Genomic DNA, 23,068 nt, shown 5'->3' on the forward strand with positions numbered 1-23,068 from the left:
ATTGTAAAAGGCATAACTTTTTTTTTTTGCTATTTAGGATGAGTTGTGGTTTCATTTATTCCATTTAGGGTACACATTCTTACGACTTAATTGCTTTTTATTACATTTATGAAAGAACTATTTACATTTCTCCATGGTAACAGACAACAAACAAGCCCTGCGTAGTCTGATCCTCATCATTTTGCCCCAGTTTCCTGCTAATATAGAAAATGTACTGTACATTAGGAAGCAGTAGGGCACAAATGCAGTGAAGTACGACTGCAAGATTCTTTTGGTCTGTTACCGTAGTGTCACATAGGCCTGCAGAGAAGATGTAAACACAAAAAGCTAAAATATTTTAATCAAAACATTTGTAAACTAACCTTTTTTTTAAATTAAGGTGCAGTAATGCAATGATCCAAGCTCACTCCAATCTTGGCAGTTTAACCCCTTAGATACACAGTCAATAGCAACCACAGTGGTTAGACAGAGATAGGAGACAGTCAGAGGTTCAGTAGACCACGAATCTGTAATGTAGAGGTTTATCTTATTATGTATGTTTTTCATTAGAAAAAAAATGCAATCTTAGAACTCACATGACAGAGTGATCGACCTATAATACCTGTGTGTTGCAACTTTCACACTCTTGCAGCATACTCACTCAGTTACCATGTATCAGTCCCTCACAAACAAGCACCAGTCTTTAAACTTCTCTGGTGTATCAATCTTCTTCTCACTTAGGTATCAGAACTCATTCCTTTTGTGTGGCAATTCTCACAATCAGGAATAAGCCTATATGCTCTCCTTTACTTTGTCAATTCCTCACCTTTATGGTGGCCTAACTTCATTCTGTTGGAAGATGTGCTCTTCAATCTAAGAAGTAAGCCTTTATGCTCCCCTCTATGGTAGATCCTTTTTTTTACTAATGATGGTAACTCACATGCAGGTTGGGGACAGACGACACCAGCAGCAGTACAAACTGATGCATCCTGCTTTGATCCTCTGTGGCCTTCACTATAACCCTGGGCACCATGTATAATGAGTACTACTCACCCCCACTTCTAGCTAGCTATAATGCAAACTTTTCCTGCTCGGCTCCACGTCATCTACATCCTTCCATCCTTCTGCTAGGCTTCATCAGTCCGAAACATTGCTGTAATGTTGCTTTTCAAGTCAAAGACTATTGAAAAGTTAATTCTACATGTTCATCTAGAATTTTGAGTGCGTTTCCCCCTCTTCTTACATAATAGTTATATTATTAATTTATAGAAAAAATATACAGTCCCAGATGAACAATATTAGTTTATTAGGTTTACAATCTAAAACGATAACTGCAAGTGTCAGAGATGAGAATAGCACCAGCGAGAATAACTTGTTGATGGTTTCTAGGCTGCAAATGGTAAGGTGACTGTTTTAATTATTACAATATGTGAATGGTTACAAGGCTCATCGCTTAGCATACCCCTGATTTGATCTAATACACTAATGATATTATTTCACCATCATATTTTATAGCACATTAGGGTAGTTAACCCTTTCAACGGTACATTTTGGTCAATGTCTTTAACATATTAACCAGTGTCTCCAATACATTGGCCTGTGACTCAAATAAATCGGTCTGTATCTCTACCCCATCGGCTTCTCTCTTCATGATATCCACCACCTTTCTCTTCACCATACTGGCCAGTGTTTTCACCATATCAGCCTTTGTCACAGCCATATCAGCCTTTGTCGTCACCATACTGGCCAGTAGCTTCACCATATCAGCCTTTTTTCCCACATCACCCTTTGTCTTCATCAGATTGTTTTGTTTCTTAATCAGATTTTTCTGCTTCTTCAACAAATCATTTTGTGTCGTTAACAAATCTATCTTTCTTTTCACCTGAGATATCCATCTGTGGTCCAGCCCAGTATCAGTACTTGTCGGCTCTGTTGTAGAATCTTTGTCTTCAGAGGTTTCTGTATCTTCATCAGATAAATCCGTATCATCACTTATAGTATCTGTCTCCTCACCAGCAGTAAATTTCCGCAACAGCATTTGTCTCCACGGATTGTTTCTGCTCATCTCTCTATTAAGAAAAAAAAAATTCCATTTATATACGCTTTTATTTATGTAAAGCAAATCTCAGGTTGATTACCAAAACTAATAAGCTAAATTACAGCAGCCACGTTTGTCAGCTATGGAGCTATCATTCAATGACAGACTCATCCATGGAAACACATGGGATGGGGGTTAGGTGAGAATTTCTTTAAGTTTTATGCTATAAAAAAAGAGAGTTGCAACACTTGACACAAATTTTTTTGGGGAACTTTTTGCCCATTTGCAGCATGTGTTTTTAAATGGATGGGGGTAAACAAAAGTGGTGGAGCAGAGTCTTGATAAATTCTCCCCCAAAGCTCCAACAATTTGTATAGCTAAAGGACTGCTAATGGGGCATGTACCCTGGTTATTGGTGAATACTAGTGATGGGCGAGCACTAAAATGCTCGGGTGCTCGATGCTCGGGTCGAGCACATTGGAATACTCGGGTGCTCGACCTGAGCAACGAGCCCAATGTACGTCTATGGGAAACTCACTCGAGCATTTTTCAGGCGGCTCCCCCCGGCGGTCTGCAGAGGGCCTAAAAATTGCCCAAATCGATGGGAACAGTGCTCAAATGACATGGGAATAGCATGGGGAAGACCCCTGGAAGCATTTCTGACTCCCAGGTCACTGCTGTCAACAACGTTGTCAGAGTATTACGCCACTTTTACGGACTCACAATAAAACACACAAAAACTAAACCAAAATGGATTTTCCTGGGGAATATGTTAAGGAACATCCTTTCCAGGGTAATGACTTGTATAGAAGGCAAAATAAATAACCAAAAACAAAAATACTCCTCCACAACTTGGGCTATGTTCACACTTAGCGTTTTTGATGCGTTTTTTGCACTTTTGCATTGCTTTCAACCGTGACAAATGCATTCACCGGGAAATGTCATTTTAACCTTTTACAACCTCATCTGGCCATGTGGTGTGTGAGATATCATCAGACACATCGTGTTTCATTTATGAAGGAGGGACCCTGAAAGTCACAAAGCGTATTTTTATAGGACCATCAGCCGGCTATGTTTTATTGTTCCCATTACTAAAGAGTGGGTCTCCTATACTGTGATTGCGTATGCAGTGAGTGGCAGGGCTGCCCAAAATTTGGACGCACCCCAATACCCCTTTGAAGTGACTTAGAGGAGGGCCTCCTGAAAACAATGTTCCCGTTATTAGGAAGTAGGTCTCCCATTGTGTTTGTCTATGCAGTGAATATGTGTCACCCCAGGCCTGGATGCCACAAATATCAAAGGCTGTGTCTGAGAGCAGGAGGGAGGTTCCCTGGTCAGGGACCATTAGCATGCAGCACCTCCTGTTCCAGACCAGTAGGGGGAGCAGGCTGCCCCTATAAAAGCTGGAACTGAGGGCAGGGTTAGAGAGACCAGGACCCACTTCTGAAGCATCCAGAAGGGTTCCCAGAGGAAAGGGACAGGTCAGCAGCAGCTGAGGAGTCCGGGAGGCAGAGGAGGAACAGCAAGCCAGGGACAGAGGCGACGAGAGCCGGTCCTGGCTGAGAGAGAACTAAACAACCGGACACTGGGGTCCGAGGCTGTCAGGGTTGCAAGCCCGGCAGCAGATAACCAACCTGCAAGGGATTTTAGGTCCTTTGGCCTGAGAAGCCTGGAGGCTCCGCCACACAGAGGGACCGGTACAGCACGGAGAAGCAACAGGTACCTAAGGCCCGAGTTGCAAGCCATACAGGCGTAGTACACGGCCAGCTCAGGGACGTGGGCTATCACACCACGAAAAGGGGGATAGTCAGCAAGGGCAGAGAGAGAATGGTAGGCCTACCCACTCACCCTGACCAGTGGGGCTCGTCCGAATGCTCTCAGACACCCAGGCCCATTCCTACCCTGTACTCCTGTTGGGTCATTAGTACTAACTACAATAAAGACCCTGGACTGTTTGAAGCAGACTCTGAACCCTTATTATTGCGGCCTGCACCATCACCCCCAGCATCCTATTACACTGCCCTGAGGCTACACTCTTCCCGTGGGGAGTTATCCTATCCCTGTGCTGCATACCAACATCAGCCTCAGCGGTCTGCCTTGCAGCGGCGGTCATCCCTGACCGCAATCCACGGGTGGCGTAGTCGGACATTCAAAACCCTACAAATAGACTGCCACAGCATTTGGTCTGACCACCCTGAGCCATGGGATCGGGTTGCCACTACTACCCCCAACATTGCACTGAAGCCCGGTTCCGGGTGCCCCACGGCCCAGGGGGCGAGTCAAATACAAGGGTTGCCAAAAATTTGGAGGCACTCCAATTACCCTTGGAAGAGACGTGGAGGTCAGAAGGCCTCCTGAAAACAATGTTCCCATTATTAGGAAGTGGGTCTCCCATTGTGTTGGCCTATGCAGTGAATGCAAGGGTTGCCAAAAATTTGGAGGCACTCCAATTCCCCTTGGAAGAGACGTGGAGGTCAGAGGGCCTCCTCAAAACAATGTTCCCATTATTAGGAAGTGGGTCTCCCATTGTGTTTGCCTATGCAGTGAATGCAAGGGTTGCCAAAAATTTGGAGGCACTCCAATGCCCCTTGGAAGAGACGTGGAGGTCAGAGGGCCTCCTGAAAACAATGTTCCCATTATTAGGAAGTGGGTCTCCCATAGTGTTGGCCTATGCAGTGAATGCAAGGGCTGCCAAAAATTGGGAGGCACGCCAATGCTCCTTGGAAGAGACGTGGAGGAGGGCCTTATAAAAAATGTTCCCATTAGAAAGGAGCGGGCCTCCTATACTTGTAATGCCCATGCACTAAGTGTATAAGGTGATAAACATTTACCCCTGGGAGGTATACATGAACATACTGTATAAAAAATATCTTTACGGGCATCATAAACACCCTTTAAAAAAATTATGTGGGTGTTGCTTCACGGACAACCGTCACCCTGGTGATATGGTCGTGGAGGATGAGGATGAGGAGAAGGAGGAGGACAAAAGCAAATAGCCAAAATCAGGAAGCATATACCCATGTGTGGGTGTGAAGAGGTGCATGGGAATACACCTCCCAAAAAAAGACACTGGATTTGAGTTAATGTTATGCTGCTATCATTCGGCGGTGTTGAGAAGTCTGGCCCAATCCAGCCCTTGTTCATTTTTATAAGAGTCAGCTTGTCAGCATTTTCACTTAATTGCGCTTATTAGTTATAATTCCACCAGCGGCACTAAAAACCCGCTCTGATAAAATGCTGGCAGCAGGGCAGGCCAGGACCTCCAAGGCATAGAGAGCCAGTTCATTCCACGAGTCCAGCTTGGATACCCAATAATTATAAGGCACAGAGGAATCACGGAGGACGTTGGTACGTTCGGCAAGGTACTCCCTCAGCATCTTCCCAAACTTAGCACTCCTTGTGAGAGTACTCCGCGCCTCAGGGCCTGTGCGATGGGAGGGGCAGAGAAAATTCTCCCAGAACCATGACAGTGTTCCCCTGCCTCTGCTGGATTGAAGTTGTGTCTCTCTCTCCTGTACTCATTGGTTGTCCAACGAACTGTGACCTCTGCCGCCAGCGTTTTCAGATGGGAATTTTTTTAATAGTTCCGCAACAAGGGCCTCTGGTACTGCCCCATTTTTGTAGACCTGTCCACCTCAGGAATAACAGATTTAAAGTTCTCCTTGTAGCGTGGGTCTAGAAGTGTCATCAACCAGTAATAACTGTCACCCAAAATTTTGAGAACGCGACGGTCATGGGAAAGGCAGCGTAACATAAACTCAGCCATGCGTGCCAGACTACTAACAGGCAAGACTTCCGTGTCCTCACCAAGAGCATGACTGACCATGCTCTCCTCCTCTCTGTCCTCTGGCCATCCACGCTGAACAGACGGTATGACAGCTGTGCAGGTTGTACCGTCTATAGCGCATGAAACTAGCTCCTGTTCTTCCTCCTCCTCCTCTTTCTCATTGTCACCCAATCCACGTTGGGGTGAGATGAGGCTGGGCTGTGTGTAATCACCCTGTATGGTTCCTTGCTCCATCTCATCGTGCTCCGCCTGCAATGCATCCTCTTTGATTGTGAGCAGAGAGCATTTCAGAAGACAGAGAAGCGGGATGGTGATGCTAATTATGGTGTCATCGCCGCTCACCATCTTGGTGGAGTCCTCAAAGTTTTGGAGGATGGTACATATGTCTGACATCCATGTCCACTCCTGAGGTCTTATGTGTGGAGTCTGAACTGATGCTGGTATTCAACAACTGCTCTCTTCTGCTCACAAATCCTTCCCAACATCTGCTGTGTAGTGTTCCAACGCGTGGGGACATCACATACCAGTCTGTGAGCCGGAAGCTGCAAACGCTGCTGAAACACGGTAAGGGCGGCGGAAGCTGTAGGTGACTTTCTAAAATGGGCACACAGGCGGCATACTTTAACAAGCAGATCCGGCAGCTCCGGGTAGGATTTGAGAAACCGCTGAACCACAAGGTTAAGCACATGGGCCAGGCATGGTACGTGTGTGAGCTTGCCTCGCCTCAGAGCCGCCACAAGGTTCCGGCCATTGTCACACACGACCATGCCTGGCTGTAGGTTCAGCGGTGTGAGCCACAGATCTGCCTGCTCTTTCAGAGCTGTCCACAACTCTTCAGCATTGTGCAGTTTGTCACCTAAGCATATTAACTTCAGCACAGCCTGTTGCCGCTTGGCCGAGGCAATGCTGAAGTGCTTCCAGCTTGTGACTGATGTGGTCATTTCGGAGATGAAGGCTGAAGAGGAGGAGGAGGCTGAGGAGGATGAGGTGCAGGAGCTGTCGACTGTGGAGGCAACCCTGATTGACCTAGGGCCCGCAATCCTTGGCGTCGGGAGGACGTGTTCCATCCCAAGGTCCAACTGGGTCCCGGCTTCCACTATGTTAAGCCAGTGTGCAGTCAGCGAGATGTACCGTCCCTGCCCACAAGCACTTGTCCACGTGTCTGTGGTTAGGTGGACTTTCCCGGTAACTGCGTTGTTGAGGTGCCACGTGCTTGGGACACGTGCTTGTGTAATGCGGGGACAGCACACTGGGAGAAATAGTGGCGGTTGGGGACCGAGTACCGAGGGACAGCCGCCGCCATCAGGTTGTGGAATGCTTCCGCCTCCACCAACCTAAAAGACAAAATTTCGAGCGTAAGCAGTCGTGAAATGTGGGAATTTAGTAGTGTGGCCTGTGGGGCGTTGGCTGCGTATTTGCGCTTGCATTCCAAGGACTGGGGTATGGACAACTGAACGCTGCGCTGGGACAAGGACGTGGACGTGCTTCCTGATGCTGCTACTTGAGAGTGTGCAACGACAGGTGCAGGGTAGGAGGCATCTTCGCATGCACCATGGACAGGGGATTGGCTTGCATGCACAACATCGGAAGAAGCAATGGTGCCACCCACAAACACTGTTTCTTGACCCTGGGGTTCGGCCCACAAAGTTGGATGCTTTGTTGCCATGTGCCTGATCATGCTGGTGGTGGTCAGGCTGCTAGTTTTGCCACCCCTGCTGATGATGGCCTGGCAGGTGGTGCAAATGGCCTTTTTGGGGTTATCGGCAGAGTCTTTAAAAAACAACCAGACTTGGGAAGACCTAACAGTTGTACTGGCAACTTCCTTCGTGTTGGTGTTAGGGGGAACGGTTGCCTGCCTTCTGTCTGCGGCCACCACACTGCTTCTTCCTGCCTGTTGGGGTGCTCTGCCTCCCTCCCCCTGTGTGCTGCTGTCCTCACTCTGCATGTCCTCCTGCCAGGTTGGGTCAGTTACTATATCATCCACCACCTCGTCTTCCACTTCCGCACCCTGGTCCTCCTCATGACTTTCTGGCAATTGTGTCTCATCATCGTCCACCACTTGTGACACTTTCTCACCGTCGAGTTCGTGTGACCGTGGCTGCTCAAATATTTGGGCATCGCTACATGCAATCTCCTCTTGCCCCGTTTCAAGTGGACCGGGCGAGAGGCCCGAATCTATAAATAGAAAAGTGAACAGCTCTTCAGAGTGTCCAAGTGTGGGATCAGTTGTCTCCGGGCACTCGGCATGGTGGGAGGAAGGAGGATCAGGGTGAGGAATATGCAGTCCAGACTCAAGGCTACTGAGAATTGACCATGTGGAAGACAGGGTGGTGGCTAAGTGACTGGAAGCATTATCCGCTATCCAACCAACAACCTTTTGACACTGCTCTGGGTTCAATAGTGGTATGCTGCGGTCTACTAGGAAATGGGACAGGAAGGTCGGGAGAGAAGATGTGGGTGTTTGTTGTGGCACAATTTCAGCTTGCTCACGGCCTTGGCCTCTACATGCGCCATCACCATCACGTCCAGTTCCCCATCCCTTGCCACGCACCTTGCCCATTTTAAATGGAGGACAATATCTTCCACGCTCACTACAAATGGCTGAATTTGGAGCGAAGTTATATGTAATCCATGTGATGGAGAAACCACAGTTTTAAATACCTGGCCTATAGGTAACTATTTTGAACAGCAAACCGGTGTCAAAAACTTTGCTGACACACTGAAAAAAAATTTGAATGGAGGCCAGAAATGGCAGAATTTTCAGAAAACGTATATATGATCCGTGTGACGGACAAACCACAGTTTTAAATTCCTGGCCTGTAGGTAACTATTTTGAACAGCAAACCGGTGTCAAAAACTTTGCTGACACACTGGAAAAAAAAATAGAATGGAGGTCAGAAATGGCAGAATTTACAGAAAACGTATATATGATCCGTGTGATGGACAAACCACAGTTTTAAATACCTGGCCTGTAGGTAACTATTTTGAACAGCAAACCGGTGTCAAAAACTATGCTGACACACTGAAAAAAAATTTGAATGGAGGCCAAAAATGGCAGTATTTTCAGCGCAATTATATGTGATCCGTGTGACGGACAAACCACAGTTTTAAATAGCTGTTTTTTAGCGCTGTAATATGGAAAGGACCTGGCTGTATTCTGCAGTGCCAACAAGCAAATGGCGCAGAAAAACGGTGTTCTCTGGATTGCTTTTTAAGCAAATAATGAGGATTAAGATCCAAAAAAAATTATTCCTGGCCCCTGAGACCTGGGCCTTTGTCTAGAAATGTCTAACAGCAGCAGAAGGCAGAACTGGAATGGAGCCTCTTGTGCTATATGCACTGCAGTCTGCAATCTGCAGAGATATCAGGCAGGCAGTGTATATAGGCAGGCAGGCAGTGTACAGTACAGACCAAAAGTTTGGACACACCTTCTCATTTAAAGATTTTTCTGTATTTTCATGACTATGATAATTGTACATTCACACTGAAGGCATCAAAACTATGAATTAACAAATGTGGAATTATATACTTAACAAAACAGGACAATGACCCCAAACACACCTCCCTGCTGTGTAAGGGCTATTTGACCAAGAAGGAGAGTGATGGGGTGCTACGCCAGATGACCTGGCCTCCACAGTCACCAGACCTGAACCCAATCGAGAAGGTTTGGGTTGAGCTGGACCGCAGAGTGAAGGCAAAAGGGCCAACAAGTGCTAAGCATCTCTGGGAACTCCTTCAAGATTGTTGGAAAACCATTTCCGGTGACTACCTCTTGAAGCTCATCAAGAGAATGCCAAGAGTGTGCAAAGCAGTCATCAAAGCAAAAGGTGGCTACTTTGAAGAACCTAAAATATAAGACATATTTTTAGTTGTTTCACACTTTTTTGTTAAGTATATAATTCCACATGTGTTAATTCAAAGTTTTGATGCCTTCAGTGTGAATGTACAATTTTCATAGTCATGAAAATACAGAAAAATCTTTAAATGAGAAGGTGTGTCCAAACTTTTGGTCTGTACTGTACACTGCCTGCCTGCCTATATACACTGCCTGCCTGCCTATATACACTGCCTGCCTGATATCTCTGCAGATTGATTAGTCCTCAGAATGACTATTTGTTGAGATGGATATGTGTAATGTACTTGTTTTCTCCCTACACTACCTAATACACAACCAAATCTCTCCCTAGCTTAGCAGCACCTCTCCCTACACTGCTTGATTGCGGAGTAGACTGACGAGCACAGCGGTGCCAGGTCTGTTATAGACCTGATGACGCTGTTCGGCCAGCCAATCACTGTAATGCCACAACCAACATGGCCGCGGCATTACAGTGAGAGGCAGGCAATCCCTGCTTGTTGATTGGCGCTCCAAAGAGCGCCAAACATGCAGGGAGGGGACCCGAGTATCCGCCCGAGCATCTCGCAAGTACTCGGCGAGCTCCAAGCATCTCGGTACTGAGATGCTCGGCCGAGTACCGAGTACTTGTGTGGCACCCCAGGGGTCCGGTTGCCACAGTGGCATTGCCTCCCTCACAGGGGGTGATGCCATGCCTTGAAGCAAGGAGGGGTCCCCTAAACAGGTATACCAGCATCCAACACTTTCCTGGCTCCAGACCAGAAAGGGGAGCTCCTCCCCTTTAAACTGGAATCTGGAGGTGGGGTTAGTTAGAGTGAGTTGAAAGAGAGTTGGAGACAGGAGAGCGGCGAGGAAGGACCTGGGGAAGGGAGCTGTGGACAAGCTCGCCCCAGAGAGAAGCACAAGGGAACCGGACACCGGAGTCCTTGGTTGTGCGGGCACTGAAGGCCCGGCAGCTAAATCCGGAGGGCAAGAGACTGCAGGTCTCCTGGCCCCACCAGACGCCTCAGCAGCATCCTAGGGCCCAGCGCCGCCACAAGGGAGAGACACTTAAAGAAGGCCCGAGCTGCCTGCCATACTTGTGAGGAATAGACGTTTTACTCAGGAACGAGGGCCGGAGCATAGCTTTAAGCGGCAGGGCCAAAGAGAATAGCGCAGAGGGAAGGTCTACAACTCCACTTGGTGAGGTGGATCCCCAACTTGCTTCTAGGCCGCCCGGACCTCCACCACCAGCTAGTATCGGTGCCCCAGTCTGCTCTGGCAGGTTCCCATGGCCGAGGCGGACAGAGAGAAGACCGCGTTTATGACACCAATGGGCCTCTGTGAGTTCAACTGCATGCCATTCGGGCTCTGCAATGCCCTGGGAACATTCCAGCGGTTAATGGAGTGTTGCCTAGGACACAAAAACTTCGAAACCGTTCTGTACCTAGATGACGTAATCGTCTACTCAAAGACATATGAAGACCACCAGCACCTGGCCGAGGTATTCGAAGCCCTATCTGGTTTTGGCCTGAAAGTAAAGCCGTCCAAGTGCCACCTGTTGAAGCCCAAGGTGCAGTACCTAGGTCATGTGGTAAGCGCCGAAGGTGTAGCACCAGACCCTGAAAAAGTCACTGTGATCAAGGACTGGCTAAGACCCTCCACTATCAAAGAAGTGCGGCTACTACAGGAGATTCATTAAGGGTTTCACCAAGATAGCGGCACCCATGCAGGACCTCTTAGTGGGTCAGTCCAAGAAGGCCAAGAACCCGAATCCTCCGTTCGAGTGGGGTAAAAAAGAAGACGAATCCTTCACTCGACTGAAAGTGGCTCTTACGGGAGACGAAGTCCTGGCCTATCCCGACTATGGCCAACCCTTTATACTCTATACGGATGCCAGCAACGTGGGGTTGGGAGTAGTGCTGTCCCAGGTACAGCAGAGCAGGGAGAGAGTGATTGCCTATGCCGGCAGGAAGCTCCGTCAACTCCGACAACTATAGTTCCTTTAAGTTGGAGTTTTTAGCCATAGTCTGGGCTGTAACAGAGTGCTTCAAACACTACCTGGCTTCAGCGAAGTTTACAATTTTCACAGACAATAACCTGCTTACCCACCTTGAAACGGCGAAGCTAGGTGCGCTGGAGCAGCGATGGATGGCCCGACTGTCCAACTACGAGTTTACCATCAAGTATAGGGCGGGGCACAAAAACGCTAATGCTGATGCGCTGTCCAGGATGCCCAACTTGCCAGATGGGGGAGAAGACCCGGAAGAGCTGGAGGAGATACAGCTACCGGCTTTCCATTGTAATGGGGTGACTCAGTGCTCCCACTGTGTGAAGAACAAGTGCTCTGCCAACAGAGAGGCCACGTTTAACCCATTGCCCCACCATGGATGGGCAGAGACGCAGGATAGCGACCCGGCTGTCCATCTAGTAAAGGAGTTGCTGACACAAGCTGACTCGCACCTTGGTCCAGATGCTCCACAGGAGACCCAACAGTTGTGGAAGGAGAAGGGCAAGCTGTTTATGTATGAGGGAAAGCTGTGTCGGAGAAGCATCAACTCCCGGACACACGAACTGGTCTGGCAGGTGGTAGTGTGGCGCCCCTGCGGGTCCAGTTGTCACAGAGGTACTGCATCTCACCCAGGTAAGGAGGGAGTACTACCCGGGACCCACACACCCACATCCAATACACTCCACTTCAGTAGGGAAGGGCGAGATTGCTCCTAAGGGAGAGCACAGTCCCTGGTCCCTAGCTGGAGGGTGGAACTAGGTAGAGGAGGTGGGTGGAGGAAATAGATCAGGGGAGCACAGACAGGAAGAGTATAAGAAGAAGGGGAACAATCTAGAAGGGTCGAGTCCTGCTCAGGAGAGCAGTGTAGGAGGGTCCAGGCTCCTGGCTCCAGTGCTTTGAGCAGGAGTTGAGTGGAGAGAGAGGAGTCGGGCCTGGTAAGAGAGGCCCAGGAGGAGAGTGAGAGAGGACAGGAGCAGAGGGAAAGGCTCCAGAGACAGAGGGGATCCGAGGGGCACGGTGAGTGCAGGAAGCCACCCGTGCGCCCGAATTCATACGGACGTGGAGGGATCAGGCCGCAGAAGGGGACCGGCCCCAAAACTAGTGGAGAACAACCAGGTTCAGCTAGCCAACCGGAGGCTGCAGCATTTTCAAAGTGTTGCAGCCAAAACCCACAATTATATCGCTGAAAAGGTGGCCACATAGGGTCCAGGGGACAACACATCGCCCGACAAGGCCCAAGGCCACTGGCTTGGGACACTGATAGTGAGGCGCAGGGCAGGAGGGTGAGAGCCAGCGCAGTGAGATGACCAGGAAAGGTACATAGAACGGGGTCTTGTTTAAGTGCTCCTGAGGTACCTGAGAGATTGCTGGATCCCTACCCACGAGGACACAGGACGACATGGGCGGTCATTACCGGCTGCAGCGGTGACCTGGAACTGCTTTGAACTGTGAGTAAAGCCTGAAGACTGCACCCCACTGTGTCCTTGACTCACTATCTGTGCCATCACCTGCATTACACCTGTGGAGAGCTGAACCAACTCTGCTGCGTCACCATCAGCTCCAGAGGATCTGCACCGCAGCGGCTGCCCCATATAGCCGCATACCACAGGTGGCATCGCGAACATTATTCTCTAAAATCCTTATTCCCCTTTCCTTTTACTTTTCCCTTTAATTTGACTTCCCAGGGCCACGGACCGGGTCACTGCCACTGTGACATCCCCAGCACCGACCGGCCCGGCACCGGGTACCCCACGGCCCCAGGGAGCGCGTCAGTAGTAGTGTTGAGCCAACCCCGTAGTGTTCGAGTTCGGTTCGGTTCGTCGAACACCCGTATGTTCGCCGAACTGTTCGTCGAACTGTTCGTCGAACACCGTTAAAACCAATGGCAGGCAAACAAAAACACATAGAAACACATAGAAAACACTTCAAAGGTGTCCAAAAGCTGACAAACTGCTCAGAAGACACAACTAACACATGGAAAAGTGACAAGTACATATAGTCATGCGAAAAGAAAAGAGGTGGAGGAGTAAAAGGAGGGGGAGACACAGATATAGGCATGTCATGCCCTTCTAAAATCAAGAAAGGCTGGAGTAAAAATCTAAAATCAGCCTACCAACACCCAGACGTCGTGACAAGAAAATTAAAAAAAGAAATATCTTTAGGTAGAATGGTGGTTCCATTCAGAACACTTTCCTTACAAGACGTAGTGGTATCCCCGTTGTGAGTTGTGCCAAAAACGGAACCCAATACATTCGGACTAATCCACCATTTGTCATATCCAAGGGGCAGGTCCGTAAACGACAACATCAACGCGGAACCAAGTACAGTAGTATATACTGTACATCCTTTGACAAGGCAATCAGGCAGATCAAGAAGTTGGGAAGGGTCACCCTAATGGCCAAAACAGACATTGATGTGGCGTTCCAGTTACTTACTACCTGTGCCTCCGAATAGTGTCCACCTATTGGGCTGCTTCTGGGAAGGAGCATACTATATAGATCGCTGTTTGCCCATGGGGTGCTCCAGATCCTGCTCACTATTTGAGGCGTTTAGTTGCTTCCTCGAATGGGTTGTAATGGACGTTTCTAAGGGGGCACATATTATCCATTACCTCGACAACTTCTTATGCCTGGGCCCAAAAGATTCGCCACAGTGTGAATACACGCGGTAGTCCACCTGTGAGAAGGAGAGAGCTGGAGGGAGAGCGGACACCACAGAGCCGAGGGGTTAGATGGAGAACAGAAGAAGGAAAGAGGGCAAGGGAGGTAAGGGAGTACAGTGGAAGGCCGACCTGAGCTCCCCCATGTTCCTGCTGGGCGGGGAACAGCCCTGGGAAGAAAAGCCGCTTGCGCATCTGTGTCACCCCAGGCCTGGATGCCACAATTATTAAAGGCTGTGTCTGAGAGCAGGAGGGAGGTTCCCTGGTCAGGGACAATTAGCATACAGCACCTCCTGTCCCAGGCCAGTAGAGGGAGCAGGCTGCCCCTATAAAAGCTGGAACTGAGGGCATGGTTAGAGAGAACTGGACGACCTAGCTCAGGACTGAGACTAGTCCCAGATAAGGAGGGACAGTTCAGCTGTAGCCAAAGAGTCCGTGAGGCAGAGGAGAAGCTGCGAGCCAGGGACAGAGGCGACGAGAGCCGGTCCTGGCTGAGAGAATCACAACCGGACATTGAGGTCCGAGGCTGTCAGGGTTGCAAGCCCTGCAGCAGATAACCAACCCGCAAGGGATATCAGGTCCCTTGGCCTAAGAAGCCTGGAGGCTCCGCCACACAGAGGCACCGGTACAGCATGGAAAAGCAAAAGGTACCTAAGGCCCGAGTCGCAAGCCATACAGGCGAAGTACACGGCCAGCTCAGGGACGTGGGCTATTACACCACGAAAAGGGGGATAGTTAGCAAGGGCAGAGAGAGAACGGTAGGCCTTCACACTCACCCTGACCAGTGGGGCTCGCCCGAATGCCCTCAGACACCCAGGCCCATTCCTGCCCTGTACTCCCGTTGGGTCAGTAGTAATACCTACAATAAAGACCCTGGACTGTTTGAAGCGGACTCTGAACTCTTATTACTGCGGCCTACTCCATCACCCCCAGCATCCACCTACATTGCCCTGAGGTTACACTCTTCCCGTGGGGAGTTATCCTATCCCTGTGCTGAACACCAACACCAGCCTCAGCGGTCTGCCTTGCAGCGGCGGTCATCCCTGACCGCAATCCACGGGTGGCATAGTCGGACATTCATAGCTCTACAAATAGACTGCCACAGCATTTGGTCTGACCACCCTGAGCCACAGGATCGGGTTGCCACTACTACCCCCATCATCGCACTGAAGCCCGGTTTCGGGTGCCCCACGGCCCAGGGGGCGAGTCAGCTTTTGGCGTAGTCGGCAGGATTGTGACCAACCCGCCACAAACGGGTATTGCGTGCCTGAAAAAGACTTTGTACTTACCTGAGTGAAGTTTCCCGCCATCCGGAGCCGTTTCCCGCCATCTTCAGCCATTTTCCCGCCATCTTCAGCCGTTTTCCCGCCAACGGGCGCCATCTTCGGGACACCGCGTGGGAAGAAGAGGGGCGTGGACGTCCAAACCGCGCGAGACCTGAAGCCCCGCCCTACACACCGACGCTGCGCAAGGTCCTGGAAGGAGAGAGAGCGACGCTGACGTCACCAGGACGCGACGCAAGGTCCTCGCCCGGAGCAGCACCAGCGGAGCCGCGGCCTACGGAAGAGGATCAACGGAAGGTAGGCCACGGTTAACTAGGGGGGAGGAAGATGACGGACGCGGAGGGACCTTCTACCACCAGCTTGGCTGCAGCAGCGGTGATGCCGTTCTATATGCCCTACATCCCCGGAGCGGCCTGGCTGCCCCAATACTCAGGGGAATCCCATACATTAACTGACTTTAGCTGAGACGCTCATTCTGCTTCGGCTTTATGCTTATGTAGCACCCCGAGGACTCGGCTGCTACAGGGGTATTGCACCTCGAACCAGAGGTGTGGTATTCCACTCCCGGGTAAGGATGGAGTGTGGAACTGAGCTCAGTTAGCTGCATGCACTACACTCACCCCATTTCCGGGGGACAGACCAACGGTACTCCCACCAGATAGATGTGCAGGTACGACAGCTTCTGTCCCCGGCTGGAGTGGGGGGGGGGGAACATCCCAGTGGTGTAGGAGCAGAGAGGGGAGGGACTCTGGGCATAGGTAGGAGCCCATTGGGTGCTAGTCACCTGGGCTCGGGTGTCAGAGGGGAGTATATAAGGTGGGCACCATCTTGGATCAGGGTCTGTTAAAGAGAGGAGCTCAGCCAGAGAGAGCTGACAGGGAGCTGTGGCTCAGTCCGGGCCCAGCTCCAGAGTCAGGCCTGGAGTGGAGGCCTGAAGCAGAGAGACAGAGGAAGGAGAAAGAACAGAAACGCCAGGAGAGGCCCAGAGACGCAAGAGAAGAGGGAACCCTGAGATCCCACGAGCTAACGGGTGAAGGGTTGGCAGAACAGGGTACCGGATCCCAAACTGGTGGAGGCCAAATATCCTCAGCCAGGAACCGGAGGTCGTGGACAAGTTTTGGCGCGACCCCTCGCCATATCCACCAGGAAGGCAAACCACGTATAGGGTCAGGGAAGCCGGGAAAGGTTCCACCACCAGAAGGCCCGAGGGAGCCGGACAAAGGTGGATCCCTGGTGGGGACGGCCAGTAGGAAGGAGGAGAGGGGAGCTCAGGACCACGCTCTGGAACTGCCTGGGAGTTGGCCGAGTCCCGCACCTGGTGGATGCAGCACGACTCGGGTTGTCATCACCTGCAGGACTGACTTTAATAACAACTGTGAGTAAAGCATTGAAAACCGCAATCAGTCTCTGTGTTCCATCGCACCACCAGCACCATAGGTACCGGAACACTCTCACTATCACTCCCTTCTCCCGCCCCAGCTGCCCTGAGGCTATACCTCTCCCGTTGGGGGTTATACCACCATAGCTGCACATATATACCACCGGCCTCAGCGGACTGTTTTGCAGCGGCGGCCTTGTGACCGCAAATCAATGGGTGGCGTAGTCGAACTCTATAACAACATTACAAATAGATTGCCGTCGGTTTGACCACCCTGGGCACGGACCGGGTCCCCGCCACTCGGAGACTACAACCCCCGTTGGATCCGGCTCCGGGTATCCCCCGCATGCGCAACGCAGCACAACATGGCCCAGGGGGTGAGTCAACTTTGGCTTAGTCGGCAGGATAACGTGCCCGCAACCACCGGGTACTGCGTGCCTGAAGAAAAGTTAACATGTACCTCAAAAAGAAGTCTCCCGCCAATTCTGGAGGGTTCCCGCCATCGGACGCCGTCCGGAGTCGTTTCCCGCCGTTTGCCCGCCATTTGCAGCCTTTACCCGCCATCCGCGGGGTTTCCCGCCATCAGGAGACGATTCCCGCCATCTGAGAAGGTTTCCCGCCCTGGCAGAGCGGACGCCATTATGGGCGTGCCAGAGGGTGGCAAGAGACCACCTCCCATCGTGGGCATGGCCCCAGAGTGGCGCCAAAGGAAGAGACCGCCCCCACCAGCCGAGGCTACAATAATGGAGATGTCCATCAGAGTGGGGGGGCTGCCCCTGAAACTGACAGTCACCAAGTTGCCCCGGGACCACTCCCAATGGGGGCGGAGAGAGAACAAAGCTGAGAAGATGGGTGCGGCCTGGAGGAGTCTGGACAGATCACACCCGGAGATGGAGGGAGAGTCGAGCAGCACCGACCCCGTGGTCCGGAGCCTGTTGCAGGCTGCCACCCCAGAAGGCCTGGTGGAGATCCTGGCACAACTCCCCAGAGATCGGGAGCGTGCACAGACCGCGCTGGAGGCCTTGGCCCGGAAGATGGCCCGAGTACAGCAAGAAGCACTGGCCGAATGGAGAAGGGAGATGGCCCAGCAGGCTGGAACCCGCCAGAAGAAGACGCCACCCGCAACGTGGGGCATGTCTGCCCCTGAGGATGGTGCAGGAGGGACGAAGGCCGGAGACGACGCCGTGGAGGGAGCTGCAAGGATGGAAGCAGGTAATGGGGACGTCATCACCCCGTGCCCAGTAGCCGTAAGCCTGCCCCAGCTCCCCGTCGCAGAGCCCGAAGTCATACTCACCGAGCCCGTTGCCGCACCGCCACTGCTCCCAACTAGGCCTCAAGCGGCAGGAGCCGCGGTCACGCCCTCTGTTACGCCACGCCCCTTGACCCTGAGCGCGGCAAAACAGGAAGTGCCACCGGCCTGGGCGCAAGGCCGAGTACCCCCGGGCGCCGCGGTTTCCACAGCGCCCTCTACCTCCACTGTGCCGCCGGCCTGGTCGCAAGGCCTGGTGCATCCGGGCGCCGCTGCCCCCACGGCGCCCTCCTCTCCAAAGGTGCCATACCTGGACCCAAAGAGGATGCCTCCGGCCTGGACGCAAGGCCGGGTACCTCCGGACACCGCTGCCCCAGCGCCCTCAACTTCCACAGTGCTGCCTCTAGGCGAAGATCTCTTCGCGCAGCATACTAGCCCGGACGGGCTGCCCTTTGTGTGGCCACCGGAGTACATCAACCCCCGACTCCGGAGGGAACGACCCCTGTGTGAGCCTCTGATCCCGGCACCGGCGCCCGCCAAAATTGTCCCGCTCCCGTTGGAGGACGCCCAATTCGCATGGGACCCGACCGGTGAGGACCTCATGGGGTTCACCAAGGAGACCCGGGCGGCCGCAGCCCGGCGTGAGGAGTGCTGCCGTCAACAGCTAGAGGTCTTTGGGAGAGAACGGCGAGAGAGGCGGATCCGCGAGGAACAGCTGCAGGTCCAAAGCGCGGAGCAGAAACGCCGGGCCCGACGAAACCCCCGTACGGCCCACGGTCCCCGCGCCAACGGGACCGTAATAAAGTTTCAACTGGAACACGGCTGGGGCTTTATCCGAGACCACCGAACCCCCGGCGACGTCTTTGTCACCCGCAGGGATGTCGAGAGCCACCTGCCGGAGGGACACCGTGGACGAGACCTCTACCCGGGTGATGTGGTCACCTTCACCCGGCATCAGTGTGCTAAAGGACCGTACGCACTCCACGTACACCGGCTGACTGAGGAGGAGTTGCAGGATGAGGAAGACCAAGAGGACCCGGACGGGTCTGAAGACTACCCTCAGGAAGGAGCAGGAGGACGTCGTTACTAATGAACGGTAACTGAAACTGTACATAGTTACCCGTCAGGGTACCTGACCTGTTGCTAATTGGAGTGTGGTCCCCGTTGGGACTAGCGTGGAACTGTTTCCTGTGTGCCCCTATCCCTAACCAGGCTGAGGACTGTGAGCAGCCACTTCCTTATTCCCCACTGGCCGAGGACTGAGAGCGGTCACCCTGTAAATAGTTGCGCTTCTTAAAGCGCCCCCTACTGGTTTTATAAGAACTGTTTTTCTATCACGAAATTAGTGACTGTTGCACTTTACCTGGTCACAAGTTGCACGGTGGCCGGAGATCAAGAACGTGTTGGTCAAGAATGTTTTATATGAAAAAGTTTTATATGATGCTAAAAGAGTTAATGGTATTTTATAAGTGTGTGCAGAAAGTCTGATAATGTTTTCGTAATGTTTTATACCTGTAACGTTAAGAAGAACAGAGTACCTCCCATAAAGGGATGAGTTTTCAGTTAATATGTCTTACATGCAAGTGTACACTTTAAAATTATTGTATGTTTTATATTGTTTTGCTCTTTTCCAGCCCGAGGACGTGCTGTGATTTACCAGGGGGGAATGTAGCACCCCGAGGACTCGGCTGCTACAGGGGTATTGCACCTCGAACCAGAGGTGTGGTATTCCACTCCCGGGTAAGGATGGAGTGTGGAACTGAGCTCAGTTAGCTGCATGCACTACACTCACCCCATTTCCGGGGGACAGACCAACGGTACTCCCACCAGATAGATGTGCAGGTACGACAGCTTCTGTCCCCGGCTGGAGTGGGGGGGGGGGAGGAACATCCCAGTGGTGTAGGAGCAGAGAGGGGAGGGACTCTGGGCATAGGTAGGAGCCCATTGGGTGCTAGTCACCTGGGCTCGGGTGTCAGAGGGGAGTATATAAGGTGGGCACCATCTTGGATCAGGGTCTGTTAAAGAGAGGAGCTCAGCCAGAGAGAGCTGACAGGGAGCTGTGGCTCAGTCCGGGCCCAGCTCCAGAGTCAGGCCTGGAGTGGAGGCCTGAAGCAGAGAGACAGAGGAAGGAGAAAGAACAGAAACGCCAGGAGAGGCCCAGAGACGCAAGAGAAGAGGGAACCCTGAGATCCCACGAGCTAACGGGTGAAGGGTTGGCAGAACAGGGTACCGGATCCCAAACTGGTGGAGGCCAAATATCCTCAGCCAGGAACCGGAGGTCGTGGACAAGTTTTGGCGCGACCCCTCGCCATATCCACCAGGAAGGCAAACCACGTATAGGGTCAGGGAAGCCGGGAAAGGTTTCACCACCAGAAGGCCCGAGGGAGCCGGACAAAGGTGGATCCCTGGTGGGGACGGCCAGTAGGAAGGAGGAGAGGGGAGCTCAGGACCACGCTCTGGAACTGCCTGGGAGTTGGCCGAGTCCCGCACCTGGTGGATGCAGCACGACTCGGGTCGTCATCACCTGCAGGACTGACGTTAATAACAACTGTGAGTAAAGCATTGAAAACCGCAATCAGTCTCTGTGTTCCATCGCACCACCAGCACCATAGGTACCGGAACACTCTCACTATCACTCCCTTCTCCCGCCCCAGCTGCCCTGAGGCTATACCTCTCCCGTTGGGGGTTATACCACCATAGCTGCACATATATACCACCGGCCTCAGCGGACTGTTTTGCAGCGGCGGCCTTGTGACCGCAAATCAACGGGTGGCGTAGTCGAACTCTATAACAACATTGCAAATAGATTGCCGTCGGTTTGACCACCCTGGGCACGGACCGGGTCCCCGCCACTCGGAGACTACAACCCCCGTTGGATCCGGCTCCGGGTATCCCCCGCATGCACAACGCAGCACAACATGGCCCAGGGGGTGAGTCACTTACACCAGGGATCCAGTCTCTCTGCCCCTGTCCATATGTATGTCACTTGACAAATGGTAAGGTTTTTAATATAAGAGTTAGGACTGTCCCATAAGGGTTGCCGTGAAGTTGCAGGATGGCTTTCACATTATTTTGATCAAAATTATGTTAACTAAATACCCTTTATTATTTATTATTATTTTTGCACTATGCGATTTATACATTTACTTTCAGTTATTTGAGTATTTCTCTTGTCTTTGGTTTCTCTCTGTTTAATTGCCTTGTGTGAACATGCATTTACATTTTGCATGCACATCAACTTACGTTTCAGTTCAGACCTTCAGGTTTTTTCTTTGCAGTCAGTATGCTTTAGTGCATATAAAAGGGTGTGGCCGCCCTTTGTCTGGGCTGAGACGTTCATTCTGCTTCGGCTTTATGCTTACACCAGGGATCCAGTCTCTCTGCCCTTGTCCATATGTATGTCACTTGACAAATGGTAAGGTTTTTAATATTAGAGTTAGGACTGTCCCATAAGGGTTGCCGTGAAGTGCGGGATGGCTTTCACATTATTTTGATCAAAATTATGTTAACTAAATACCCTTTATTATTTATTATTATTTTTGCACTATGCTATTTATACATTTACTTTCAGTTATTTGAGTATTTCTCTTGTCTTTGGTTTCTCTCTGTTTAATTGCCTTGTGTGAACATGCATTTACATTTTGCATGCACATCAACTTACGTTTCAGTTCAGACCTTCAGGTTTTTTCTTTGCAGTCAGTATGCTTTAGTGCATATAAAAGGGTGTGGCCGCCCTTTGTCTGGGCTGAGACGCTCATTCTGCTTCGGCTTTATGCTTACACCAGGGATCCAGTCTCTCTGCCCTTGTCCATATGTATGTCACTTGACAAATGGTAAGGTTTTTAATATTAGAGTTAGGACTGTCCCATAAGGGTTGCCGTGAAGTGGCGGCATGGCTTTCACATTATTTTGATCAAATTTATTATTTTTGCACTATGCGATTTATACATTTACTTTCAGTTATTTGGGTATTTCTCTTGTCTTTGGTTTCTCTCTGTTTAATGGCCTTGTGTGAACATGCATTTACATTTTGCATGCATGCACATCAACTTACGTTTCAGTTCAGACCTTCAGGTTTTTTTTTTGCAGTCAGTATGCTTTAGTGTATGTAAAAGGGTGTGGCCGCCCTTTGTCTGGGCTGAAACGCTCATTCTGCTTCGGCTTTATGCTTACCCCAGGGATCCAGTCTCTCTGCCCTTGTCTATATGTATGTCACTTGACAAATGGTAAGGTTTTTAATATTAGAGTTAGGACTGTCCCATAAGGGTTGCCGTGAAGTTGCGGGATGGCTTTCACATTATTTTGATCAAAATTATGTTAACTAAATACCCTTTAATATTTATTATTATTTTTGCACTATGCAATTTATACATTTACTTTCAGTTATTTGGGTATTTCTCTTGTCTTTGGTTTCTCTCTGTTTAATGGTCTTGTGTGAGCATGCATTTACATTTTGCATGCACATCAACTTACGTTTCAGTTCAGACCTTCAGGTTTTTTCTTTGCAGTCAGTATGCTTTAGTGCATATAAAAGGGTGTGGCCGCCCTTTGTCTGGGCTGAGGCGCTCATTCTGCTTCGGCTTTATGCTTACACCAGGGATCCAGTCTCTCTGCCCTTGTCCATATGTATGTCACTTGACAAATGGTAAGGTTTTTAATATTAGAGTTAGGACTGTCCAATGAGGGTTGCCGTGAAGTGCGGGATGGCTTTCACATTATTTTGATCAAAATTATGTTAACTAAATACCCTTTATTATTTATTATTATTTTTGCACTATGCGATTTATACATCTACTTATTTGGTTATTTCTCTTGTCTTTGGTTTCTCACAGTTTATTTAAAGTTTATCCCC

The 23,068-nt window shown here is 50.7% G+C and overlaps 1 protein-coding gene across 1 annotated transcript in view; it reads right to left on the bottom strand.

Moving 5' to 3' along the window:
* Positions 1–1,372: 1,372 nt before the first annotated feature.
* The window catches only part of LOC141161856 (uncharacterized), a 46,971-nt gene continuing 25,275 nt past the window's right edge, over positions 1,373–23,068 (bottom strand). Inside the window, exon 2 of the mRNA XM_073647322.1 lies at positions 1,373–2,048. Coding sequence (XP_073503423.1) covers positions 1,517–2,048 — 532 coding nt within the window. The 3' untranslated portion in view covers positions 1,373–1,516. The remainder of the gene's footprint in view (positions 2,049–23,068) is intronic.

This window comes from Phyllobates terribilis, unplaced genomic scaffold (assembly GCF_046119375.1).
Source record: "Phyllobates terribilis strain yellow unplaced genomic scaffold, ASM4611937v1 Scaffold_9__5_contigs__length_417890890, whole genome shotgun sequence".
NCBI classification, from domain to species: domain Eukaryota; kingdom Metazoa; phylum Chordata; class Amphibia; order Anura; family Dendrobatidae; genus Phyllobates; species Phyllobates terribilis.